General features: G+C 44.2%; 1 protein-coding gene across 3 annotated transcripts in view; it reads right to left on the bottom strand.

The window, feature by feature from the left end:
- DDX43 (DEAD-box helicase 43) overlaps positions 1 to 13270 on the bottom strand; it is a 64450-nt gene that overhangs the window by 24799 nt on the left and 26381 nt on the right. For all 3 annotated transcript variants that reach the window (XM_075126531.1, XM_075126532.1, XM_075126533.1), the window contains 2 exons: positions 7443 to 7530; positions 4705 to 4832 (listed from right to left, as the gene is read on the bottom strand). In XM_075126531.1, coding sequence (XP_074982632.1) covers positions 4705 to 4832; positions 7443 to 7530 — 216 coding nt within the window. The remainder of the gene's footprint in view (positions 1 to 4704; positions 4833 to 7442; positions 7531 to 13270) is intronic.

Raw genomic sequence — 13270 nt, 5'->3', positions numbered from 1 at the left:
AGGGGGAAATGCCCTGTTCAGCTGCCCAGTGGGAAAATCGCGCAGGCTACCGCTGGGTGGAGCACCCACTCGTGGTGAGAGGAGAAGTCCCTGCTTACCTGATCCGCTAACGTGTTCTTGACCCCCGGGAGGTGACATGCTTCTAGATGGATTCTGTGGTGGATGCAGAAGTCCCAAAGACGGAGTGCCTGTTGGCATAGGACCGAGGATTGAGTTCCTCCGTCTGTTGATATAGAACATTGAGGCTGTGTTGTCTGTTAAGATTCTGACCACTCCGCCCAACAGGTGAGGAAGGAAGACTGTGCATGCCCTGAGCTCTCTGACGTTTATGTGTAAAGTCATCTCTTCCAGGGACCACGTACCCAGGCTCTGGAGATCATCGAGGTGTGCCCCCAAACCGAGATCCAAGGTGTCCGAGACCAACTTAACTGAGTGGAAAGTGCTGTTGAAGGGGTCTCCTTCCAGGACATTCCGGGGGTTGGACCACCATCAGAGTGAGGTGAATATCGTTGCGGGAATGGTGACGACCTTTTCCAGGTGTTGCCTGGACTGGGAGTAGACAGTCGCCAGCCATTGCTGCAGGAGTTGCATCCGGAGCCTGACATGGTGCACTACATACGTACATGCCACCGTGTGACCTAGGAGGTGCAGGCAAACCCTGGCCATGGTCAGGGGAAACGCGGAGACTTCTGCGATGAGATCCGCTAATGCCCTGAACCTCTCCAGTGGCAGGAACGCTCTGCCAGAGGTTGAGTCGAGCACCACTCCAATGAACTCTATCCTCTGTACGGGAACTAAAAGTGGATTTTGTGTCATTCACCAACAGGCTGAGGTGATGTCACATGGCCAGCAGCACCGCGACGTCCCCAAGGACCTGGAGTTGCCTTTGACTAGCCAGTCATCAAGGTATGGGTAGATCTGGATATCCCGAAGTCTGAGGTAAGCTGCCACCACCAGCATGCACTTGGTAAATACCCGTGGTGCTGTTGCTAGGCCAAACCGAAGGACAACAAACTGATAGTGGTTGGGACCTATCGTGAACCGGAGAAAGCATCTATGGTCTCTCCGAAGCTCTGGATACTGAACAGGAGTCCTGGGAGGGCTGAGTCAACCCCCATGGGTTCCATGGGTACCATGATGCTGGCCACGGAATCTGAGACCACAGGGCTAGCTTTGATGTCATCCCGTAGCCTGCAACATCGGTGCCAGAGCTTGTCCTGCAGCTAGGGAACCTCGTTCCAAACCCAAGCTAGAGTCAGAGTCTCTCTGCCCTTGTCCGAGGTCCGGAGACCAGATGGGGCTGCGAAGCTTCTGCCTGTCACGGTCAGAAGCGTGTTGGCTGCAAGAGGGCAGCCGCTGACAAGACATCCCCCACGATGGGGAGCGTTGCCATAGGAGAGACGACTGTGGTGGTCCAAACACGGGTTTATCCAGTCACTGGGACCCCGCAGGGCTGGAGTGGGCGGCACCGGGAAGGACAATCTCTTGTGCTGCTTGTAGGACCTCCGGCATGGACAGCACCCATAGCAGACAAGGACCTCTGTTGCTATCCAGGAAGTGGGCTGGGTTACACCGCGTGACCTTAGCTGGGGCCAGAGATCCCAAAGGGGGTGAAGAGGTGCCCGAGACAGTGCCTTGGTCCACCCCAGATTTATTCTTTCCCTTGCAGGAAGCTGGAGACCTTCCTCACCCTGTCTTCTTGGCTGTGGACTGGTGTCTGCTTGCAGACTGTACCGGTGGGGCACTGCGCACTGAATTCATGGTGCTAAGCACCGAATCAGAGAGCTGCTCCGGCATTGGGGTAAGGGCAGACTCCATAAGGAGCACTTTCAAGCGAAAGTCAAGCTCACTTTCAAGCTAATGTCATGCTCCTTCTTCGTCTTGGGCTTGAAGGACTTGCAAATTCTGCACTTATCACTAATGTGATCTTCACCCAACCACTGAAAACAACTTATGTGGATCGCTAATGGGCATGGGCCTTTTACAGTGATCACAGGGCTTAAAGCCTAGGGACCAGGTCATGCCCCATCCTCAGGCGAAGTCCCATTCGGGACCTACTAAGTCTCTAAATAGCAGAAAAGAAACTAAAACTAGAGGGAAACTATATACAATATACAAGAGGTAAACGAATTCGAATGAATAAGCAGCAACAGCTCTAGCTGAAGTAGCAACAGTTCCATGCACTGTCACTGGCAGCAAGAAGAAACTGAGGGGGGTGGGCAGGCGGCATCCTATATGCCATGGCATACGCGCACCACTCCACGGAAGCCAGAGCCAGTCCCCTACGGATACTGCTGAGGGAAAAACTTCCGGCACTGGTGCATGTGGCGAGCACATACCCCTAAGCTGAATGGACGTGAGCAATCACTCAAAGAACCACCTTAGGAAAAGTGGGCTCTGCTAGCGGATCCTGTCTTAGACCAAAGACAGTAGAGAAGGAACTGGGGGCGGTCGGACCTTACAGAGCTATATGTACGTTCTGCGTACAGTGTCAGAGAGGGGACGTGTGCATGTGCTGGTGAAGAGCTCTGATCCCAGCCACAGGGGGTGCCGCCACACTTACAGTGGAGCACTCAAAGGGACATCACTTGAAGAACTCATTTTTCTCTTGTTCCATTAGCTATGATCACTTTTTTTGAATTACCAGTTCACTACAACATTCCTTTGATCGTTACATGCCAAAATGTTCATAAGTAACTATTCTGTAGTTTCTAAAGTTTTAATGGAATTTTACTAAGAAGAGATGTTTGCAGCACTGTCAAACTTTTAGGCATTGAGTTAGGAGGGCCAGGTTGTGTTTTCTCTTATATTACAACCACTACGAGAGATCCTGGAATGGGACGAGTGCAAAACACACCCACACTCAAGTCTCTTTGGAGTCTTGAGTCTGCTCTTTTAGGAGTGGCAGAGATAGAGGCCAGGATCTGCCACAGATCATTGGCCATCTTAAAGATTCCCTCATTAAGGGGCACAATTTATCTGCCAAGAATCACAGGGTATAAGATCCTAGTTTCCATGATTTTTCTTGGACAATTGCTAAAGGAATCTCTAAAAGGTGTCTGCCATTAGTTTCAAGATACCTAGAGAGGCCTCCAAGTCACCATCATCAGACAGTACAACTTCATCTAGCAAATTACCATAGATGCATGAGGAATTGAATATTCCTCCTCATGATCACCACCACTCTGCATGAATCATAGAATATCAGGGTTGGAAGGGGGGTCATCTAGTCCAACCCCCTGCTCAAAGCAGGACCAATCCCCAATTTTTTTTTTTGCCCCAGATCCCTAAATGGCCCTCTCACGGATTGAACTCACAACCCTGGGTTTAGCAGGCCAATGCTCAAACCACTGAGCTATCCCTCCCCCCAGTTTGAGAGCCGCAACCTGCTGAGGGGTCCACATCATTCTTGGAGACCTAGCCAGAGTGGTCAATTTACGCCCAGATGAAGTGGGGGAAAAAAATCTCTAACAGGTCCTGGAAATTGAGCTCAAGGATTCCAGGGTGGCCAATAAGGCCAGGTCTGCACACCATAGGGATATGGTACATAAGGCCAAGATGAAAGAATCCAGGCAGTTTGGACCCAGACCAATTTGTGTCTTACTGTAGGTAGAAGAGTGTCCCGAGATCCCCTTCTATGGCTCCCACTTATAGATTGTGTTGACTCAGAGAGAAGGGTTCCTACTATCCCCTGAAAAGGAAGAAGTAGAAGAGTAAACTTCTTTGAGAAGAGGCTGATTGCTGAAAAAGTTAGGTTGAGATGATGTTCCATGAAATATGGATACCAGTGACTATGTAGGTTAATTTAGCACACTTTTTGTCTTTGGTACCCTTGGTTCCACTACTGATATAGGTCTTGCAGATATTATCAGTCTCATGTTGAGAAGAGGAGCTTCTGGTTCAGGTGTAATTAGCCAAGTTTCTAGAAGATGTAAATGTAAATGGTTCCAAGGTTGTATGCATCAAGGAAGGTGTTGCCAAAGGCAACAGTACTGCCGGGATAAGTGCCAATGAGGGGCTCATCTCTCACTCTGTTGCAATGTCATCAGCGTCGACGTAGCTGGCGCTGATACAGAAGGATTGGTAACCAAACTCAACCGGCACGTGACTGCCAGTGCCAAAGAACGTGCATCAGGTGGGACAGCTGAACCATAGTGCAGATCAGGCTTTGAAGGGAGTACTGAGGCACAGTCACAAATATGACTCTTCAACTTCCTTTTTGACAGTATTGGGAAAGATGATCAAGTTGGAAACTGTTTTCCTGTCTCACAAGAGTTTTCGAAAATGTTTCCCATCCAAAATGGGACAGTCAAAATCTCAAATTTTCATGAACTGATAGCCCAATAAATAAATAAAAATTCAGATCAGGTCAATCAAAATGTTTCATTTCAATAATTTCAAAACATCTCATTTGTCTTTAATTTTAACATTTTTAGTATAGAAAATCTTAAAACCCATTTTAAGTTAAACAGTGCAGTCACATTCCAATGCATATTAGTTTTATGATACTCGAGAACTTGCATAAAATGTAATGGTCATGTACAGTGCTGGGGAAATACAGTAAGTCAATATAAACACTAGAATGTGGTTGAAAGTAATTAAGAGTGTCCTAGTTAGTAACTTTGATCTGAGAATAACTGATTAATTTCTAAATGAGTTGATAGCAAACTAGACAAATGTAATATTGGTTAAACAATTACATACGTAAGTTTCTTTCCCACAAATATGATGACTTTATCTTTAGGCTTCATAGTATCAATGAAGTAGCGTGTGAAAGCTCTCTTTTCTTCTTCTGGGATAATAATAACTTTCTGCTCAACTGTATTTACTGCCTGTGAAATATGAAAAAATGATGTTAAGTAAAAAGAAAATCATTTCACTCCAGTTAATTCATTCTCACATTACAATACCTCAGGCCACAGACTTCAAAACTGATATACTTGATTGTGTCAATAAATGATATCAGGAGAGAATCTTAAATATTCACTTCATAGGAAAATAGACTGTGTCAAACTCTAGAAAGATAAGTTTGCTATTTTTCTCTGAGCAGAACTGGGAAGAAGCAAATTAACTAAGCTTCAGAGGGCAGGCACATGCTACTGAGCCAGTTACAGCCATGGGCCCTGTAAAACTAGGAGCTGTAGTTGCAGATCTTCACCCTAGTCATGTACCCTACAGAAAATTTCATATAGGGAATTCCTGCTCCTTCAGCAAAAGACCAGACAGGAGAGACACAGGGTAAAGGAAGGACCCTGGAGGGATATCTCTGCATTTATCAGAAAGAAGGCCCAGAATAGGAGACATCTGCAAAGAGCAGGAGCTAGCTGTTATGAAGCCTCAGCTACGGAAGGTTGTGAATCCCTAAGACAAAGGCTAAGTGAACACCCCGAGGAGCTTTGAGATCTTTTCGGTGCTTTGTTTTAAGTCTTTTTCTAAGTTAAGAAAAGTCCTGAGCAGAGGAACTGAAATAGTGAAGTTGTCTGGAGCATGATCTCATTGGGCTAGTGGATTAGTCCACAGGTTTACAGTCACTTAAACTCTGTGCTTCAGTTCTCTGTTTGTAAACTGGCATTGATAATACTTTCTCCTTTCTCTCTATTAGCTCTTTGGATTCTAAGCTCTTTGAAGCAGGGACTTTTCTTACTATGTATTTGCATAGTGACTAGCACATGCAAGTCCCAATCTAGTTTGGGTGCCAGTAGGCATGACACACTAATTAACAACAACAACTATGACAGAGGATGGGGAAAGGCGAACAGACTGGAAGGTAGCCAGGTGGTAATACAAAATTCACTTACTTTATTATAAAGGTTTATTGACAATCCTTTTTTTTTCTTCCCTTTTACTCTATGACTGTGCTATTATGATATTTACATGGTAACTAGAGAGCAAAATCTGCTAAACTGAGATCAGACATTGAGCTGCCTTTGTTGAACTTCTAAAAGAAGAAAGGGGGCTTCAATCATTAAAACAAAGTTGGCAGACCACTGAGGAAGACAGCTTTTTTGCATTGTAAAAGGAAGAGGGCTGAAAAAACTGCCTGGAAGCAGGAGGGAACGAGTGGAATCACATAAAGAACTGAACCAAGTCTTGTTCTGATGGATAAAATATCCAGATCCTGCCTAGGGTCTGATCTACAGAAGGTACAGAAGCTCATTGTCAGAATAACAAATCTGGTTGTGAAAGAAATACTAATTTCTTTATGGCACGACTGCATGCAGGCTGAAGCAGGGGTGAAACAGCATATGCACTATTTGAAAGTTTGATAAATTTCAGAACACCCATGCTGTTTAAAATTGTGAGTAAAATGCGTTTGAACAAATTTCTCATTAGTTATAGTGAAGTTATAAAACAGGAGTAAAAAGAACCCAAACATTTGCTGCTACATTTCAGTACAATGTTATTTCAATCTATAACCAGTCAGTCCAAAAATTAAAAATGCATCGTAGAAGATCTTGGAAGATATAGCAACTATATGAGAGCTAATGACTCCTTTGGCATCAGGAAACAATGGGATTTATTTATTTCTTTTTAAAGGCATCCAGTTGAGGCTTTCAATACTGGGGAAATAGTAGTACATCTTTCCCTCTTGCTTTTTGGCAGGGGCAGAGGGTAACTTTACATTTAGGGAGGTGGTATATGAATTTCTTCCTTGTTCTCCCAAATCAAACCTTGAATGCATTTCACCCCAACCTAATATCTGATGCTACATCCAAATACGTCTAAATACTCCAGTTTGATGTTTCTGCTAAAACGATAAGTTGACTTTTACATGCAGTTGACTTTTACATTTGTTAGGTTTCAAAGTCAATACAAAAATAGAGATAAGGGGGGAACTTTACACCTCTGAAAACTATGACAGGTTGTCTGTATATGCCAAGCAATACGTTTACATCTGTTTCACATTTTAAAGGTTATTTTTGTAACCAAAAGAGCTCAAATTTTTTTTTAAACACAAAAACTTCAATTCTGGATGAAAATTATATAGCATAATCAAAAAGGGCAATTACATAGCAATGTGTGGCTACATAATATTATACATGGGCCCTTGGCCATTAGGTAGATTTGGATGAAATATTTACTATTGAAGTCATCCGCTTATGGGTGGAGAAATACATTATTATTAACCAAATCAATGCTTCAGAGACTTCATAAAATTTATTTAATCATTTGTCCATTACCAAAGCTGAGACTAAATGCTCTTTGGCATGTCTCATTATATTTTTATCACAAAGTTCTTTTCTATTTACAGTTCTAAGATACATTCTGGGCTTTTACTGAAGCTTTTAAAATACCACTGATTTCTGCTTACTTGGAGCATGTTGTGAAAGACCAGACTGGATTATGCTTTTAACTAAATAAAGTATTATTTGAATGTTCCAAAACATTCAAAGTTATGTGCAACTACAAGGAGTAATGTGATTTTAAAAAAACCAACCTACCGCTAAATCAAGAGTGCCAACATATACGATCATAGGATCTTTCAAATACGATTTGGCAAGGCGGCGAACACCATCTGGCCAAGTAGCACTGGTGGGAGAGAAGAAAAACACATTTTAAAAGGCAAGAGGTCTCCAATACGTCTCTCATCCATCCCACACCCCAATACATTCCAGCAAGGTCTTACACCCACAATAGCTGTCATGCATATGTACTAACCTTAACAAGAAAAATTGGAATTGCTCATTTATGAGCATAAATTCAATCCACTTGGTATTACTGAAACCTGGTGGCATGATTTATACAACTGAAATGTTAAAAATCAATGGTTATAACTTATTTAGGAAGGACTGGAAGGGGAAAAGGAGAGGAGGAGTGACACTCTGTCAAAAACGGCATTACCTGTTTCCGAGTTACTGATAACTCGGAAGAAAGTTATCTTGAAGGCTTCTGGATCAATGTCCTAACAGACAAAACACAAGATGGGGTACTAGCTGGTGTCTGCTACAGACCACAAAAATCACACTAGGGAAAATGAACACTTCCTTACATGCTTATCTACAATGTGCAGGAAAAAAAAAACATTTTGTGATCATGAGGGACTTCAATTTGAGTGACATATGCTGGAGGTCTCGTACTGCCAGAACTAAAACATTCTTGGAATTTCTAAACATCATAGATGATAGTGGATAACAGTGCCTTGGCTGTCTGTCCAGGCTCCTGTGTGGCGGCAGAGATGTTGGCTGTCTGCCCTAGGACTCCTCTGAGTCGGACAACGGTTCTGTCTGAAATAGCGGGCCCCAATCCGATGAATGGGGAAGGTGTACAACAAGAGCAGCAGTTCATCCTCAGGTGTAGGGATGTCTTGGAGAATAGACAGGCCCGAGAGAAGCAAGACTGTAGGTGACATAAATATAAAGGGAAGGCTAACCACCTTTAAATCCCTCCTGGCCAGAGGAAAAACCTTTTCACCTACAAAGGGTTAAGAAGCTAAAGATAACCTCGCTGGCACCTGACCAAAATGACCAATGAGGAGACAAGATACTTTCAAAGCTGGAGTGGTGGGGGGAACAAAGGGTTCTCTCTGTCTGTGTGTTGTCTTTTGCCGGGACCAGAGCAGGAATGAAGGTCAGAACTCCTGTAAAGGCTTAATAAGCAATCTAGTTAGATATGCGTTAGATTCTGTTTTGTTTAAATGGCTGATAAAATAAGCTGTGCTGAACAGACTGTATATTCCTGTTTTTGTGTCTTTTTGTAACTTAAGGTTTTGCCTAGAGGGATTCTCTATGTTTTGAATCTGATTACTCTGTAAGGTATTTACCATCCTGATTTTACAGAGGTGATTCTTTTACTTTTTCTTCTATTAAAATTCTTCTTTTAAGAACCTGATTGCTTTTTCTTGTTCTTAAGATCCAAGGGTTTGGGACTGTGTTCACCTATGCAAACTGGTGAGGATTTTTATCAAGCCTTCCCCAGGAAAGGGGGTGTAGGGCTTGGGGGGGATTTTGGGGGGAAAAGAAGTTTCCAAGCGGGCTCTTTCCCGGTTATATTTTGTTAGACACTTGGTGGTGGCAGCAATAAAGTCCAGGGACAAAAGGTAAAATAGTTTGTACCTTGGGGAAGTTTTAACCTAAGCTGGTAAAAATAGGCTTAGGGGGTTTTTCATGCAGGTCCCCTCATCTGTACCCTAGAGTTCAGAGCGGGGAAGGAACTTTGACAGTAGGTATGGCAGGAACATCCTCTGGTGTCAGGAACATCTCCGTACGTCCTGGAGTCTGTGGGTGCTCACTGAGACTCCAGAGGTACCTGGTTCAGTAGTCAGAGCCAACTGGTTTGCATTTTGGTGAGGCGGCAGCAACAGAGCATCCAGAACTGCAGTCGTAGAGGGAAGCTCTACGTGTCACCAGGTGGTAGGGATGGATCCCGCTTCTTCTTTACCTTACTCTTCAGCTGGGGGACCTTTGGTGGTGGTTCTGCTGGATCCACAAGCAACATCTTACTCAACCTGGCATGGCTCAGAGAGGGAATGTGTCTATAAAAGTAGTCTGACGCGGGGATCTGCTCTTACGCCTATGAGCGTTTATTATGCTTGTTGTGGGCCTTCGATGCTGGCAGCTTCGTACCATAGCTCATGCTCAGAGGGACTCTACTGACCAGTAGAGACTGCTATACAGTGGGAGTGTGTGTGGGGTATCTCCCTGGCCAGGATCAGAGTGCATCCAGGGCCTTACTGCCTCTTCCTAAGGAACCTGTGGAGTTGGAGCTCACAGGTCTATAGTTCCGAGTGCGAAGGACTTACAGATGCTGCACTTCACCAAGATGTGCACCTCACCCAGGCAGTATAGGCACCGTTGATGGTCAATGCTGATGAAAAAGGAATGAATGCAGAAGACAGTTCTTGATGCCTGGGATCCTGGGCATGGTCACTGGATAGCAAGGGGTTGTCCCCCTGAACTAGGGAGGGTTTATACTAAACTATGAAAAACAATCTATTTACACAAGTATACAACAACTCTCTTATCGAAATAAGAGTGAAGGAGGAATAGGGGTTTTGACTCAGGCCAGGAGATGGTAAGAGGGAACTGGAGTGACATCGACCCGCACCACCCCATATACCCTCTGTCGGGAGCACAAGGAGACATACTGAACATGTACAGGTCAATGGACGTTGCTTGGAGAAAACTTCCCGACTCAGCACATGCATCTATGTGTGGAATACACATGGGACCATCACTGGAAGAACAGATCATTCTGAACCAACCTTGGAAGCAGAAGAGGCACAGCCTTGTGTGATCAGTTGCAAAGGTGCAAGCTGCCATGGGTCTGCAGAGCTGAAGACAGTTCGTAATTGTGGTCCAAGAGCTCTCCTGAATTGCATGTACCAGACCTGACAGAGTCTAAGATATGGTAGGCCCTGGCTATCAGTGATGCCCCTATAAACTGTATCTTCCGTACAAGGAGTTAACATGGATTTTTTACCTTTTTACCTTTTTTAAGATCCAACTCCTGGTACAGAGCAAAGGCTGTCTGGGTGGAAGACAGGACTGCTTCGTAGGAATGTTCCTTGAGTAGTTAGTTGTGAAGGTACAGGAAGACTAGGATCACTTCTTGTTTCAGGTAAGGACCTTTGAGAACACCCTTAAGGTTAAAGAAAGGCTGAAGGGAAGCACTTGGTATTGGAAATGATCCTGGCCTATAGTGACATGTAGGTATTTCCTGCAGGATGGGTGTATCTTTATTTGGAAATAGGAATATTGTAGGTTGAAGGCTGAAAACCAATCCCCTTCCTCCAGTGAAGGATTTATAGCTGCCAGAGTCGTCACTGTAAGCTTGAGACTTTACAAACTTGTCTTAGATACAAGATCAGTCTCCACACTGTCCTTTGGCACAAGGAAATATCTTGAGTAAAACCCTTTGCCCTTATGAGGAGTAAGACCAGTTCTATCATTCTTAATCAAAGAGAATATTTACTTTTCATCTCAAAGGCTTAGGAGAGGGGTCCGTTAAGAGGAAGAGAGAAGGGGTCCGGAAGGGAGAGACTGATGTGAAATGGATGGTATAGCCTGTTGTGACCTCTATGACCCACTTGTCTGTAGGGATCCCACGCCAATCATGTTGGAAATGGGAAAAGGGGTCTTCAAAGGTGGGGAGGGGAGCAAATGGACAGCTGTAAAACCAGAGATGTGGGAGGATATGAACCTTGACCAACCCATCAACACTGCTGCTTTGAAGAGGACTGGGTTGTTGTGGAGGGCAGATGAGTGGCCCTTTCTCTCTCTCTCAGGAATGTCTTTTTCTAGGGGTTTTGGTGGATCTTTGGAATTCAGAGAATTTAGCAGAATGCAATCTCTGGGCAGCTGGTGACCTACTAAATCTCTTATCGTAGGTATTTATACGTCCAGGGATCTCAAAGGAGCCCTAGAGTCCTTCAGCGAGTACAAGGACTTGTCGATAGTCTCGGAGAAAAACTTCCAACCGTCAAAGGGGAAATCCTCAATAGCGTTCTGTACTTCCCTTGGAAACCCCAAGAGTTGGAGTTATGATGCCCTTAGCATAACAACAGCTGTGGAGATGTACCTGGCAGCAGCGTCTACAGCATCCAAGGATACCTGAAGAGCAGTTCTGGCCAATAACTGGTACTCTGAAGTGATGGACTGGAATTGCTCCCTCTGTTCCTGTAGCAGATGTTCAATAAAGGCAGTTAAATCTACTATAGTTTGTAAAATTATATTTGACCATGATCCTGATAGTCCAGTCTTCACGTCCGTCTAGAAAAGTCCAGTCTTTAGTTTATCATATGGGATAGAAGTGGACAAGTGTTGCTTACCCACTCATTTACCATAGAAAAAACCCAGAGAGTCTTTAGGGGGAACCATTTACATGTTGGTGGAACAGTATTCGAATTGGCTAAGATAGTGTAATGCCTCATTAATGGGTAAGGCCATCCTGGAGTTGTTGCTGACTGCAGGAGATCCAACAGTTTATGCTGTGAATCCTTGACTTCTGAGTGGAATGTGAAGAGTGTCAGCTACCCACTTTATGAGGTCTTGAAATTGACAGAAGTCATCAGCTATGGAAGGTGGTGGAGGCATAACCACCTCGACTGGAGATGAGGATGAAGTGTGTTTGGTGGTTGGTCTCCTGCTCCTCAAACATCTCCTGTGAGGGACTGGTGGTGTCACTGACCGAGAAGGATCACAGGCAGGAAGCACAGAGTCTGAAGCCTGGAGTCGTGGGCACAGTCTGGCACCCAAATGAGGCATTGGACGGGGGAGGGGTTGTTCCCCAGGAGACTAAACTATTAAACTCTTTACAATTAGATGATTCTTGTTCTGTAGAATGAAGTCAAAGCTGTGGACACTAAAGGTTCCAACCTGAACCATGCAGTGATGAGAAGGAATTGGAGAGGTGGTCAGACCATCCTGTCCTTTACCCCCACTGTTGCAGGAATGAGGGGAGCAAGGGTGCCAGTGCAGACCAATGAATGCTACTTTCAAATTCTCTGGCTCCGGACGTATGGTGTGCATACGTAACCCATAGCAGAATACAATAGGGACCATCACTTGAAGATCAAGGTTGATTTTTAAGAAATCTTGGACACCAGGGAATTTCCAGAAGACTGGAAGAAATGTTGTGCCACTTTTTTTTTTTTTTTAAAAAGGTAAATGGGATGACCCAGGTAATTGTAGGCCTGTCAGCCCAACAATGACCCCAGATAAGACAATGGAGCAGCTGATATGGGACTCAATTAGAAACAATAAAAGGAGGGTAATATAATTAATGCCAATCAACAACGGTTTATGAAAGCTAGATCCTGTCAAACTAACCTGATTTTGTTGTTGTTGAGAATACAAGTTTGATAAAGGTAATATTGTTGACATAATATACTTAAGATTCTGTAAGGCATTTGACTTGGTACCATATGACATTTTGTTTAAAAACTAGAAAGACAAAATTAACACTGCACACATGAAATGGATTAAAAGCTGGCTGATAGGTCTCAAAATGTAATTATGAAAGGGAAACTGGGGGTGTTTCTGGTGGAGACCCAAAGGGGATCCCATGCTTGGTCCTATGCTATAACTCTTTTGTCAATGACTGGCAAGAAAAAATCATCGATAACATTTACAGATGACACGAACTGGGGGAGTGGTAAATAACTAATCACAGAATCATAGAATATTGGGGTTGGAAGGGACCTCAGAAGGTCATCTAGTCCAACCCCCTGCTCAAAGCAGGACCGATCCCCGACTAAATCATCCCAACCAGGGCTTTGTCAAGCCTGACCTTAAAAACTTCTAGGAAAGGAGATTCCACCACCTCCCTAGGT

Source organism: Caretta caretta, chromosome 3 (genome assembly GCF_965140235.1).
Source record: "Caretta caretta isolate rCarCar2 chromosome 3, rCarCar1.hap1, whole genome shotgun sequence".
Lineage (NCBI taxonomy): Eukaryota > Metazoa > Chordata > Testudines > Cheloniidae > Caretta > Caretta caretta.
Note: the sequence above shows the minus strand (reverse complement) of the source record. Positions and strands in the feature narration are given on the sequence as shown.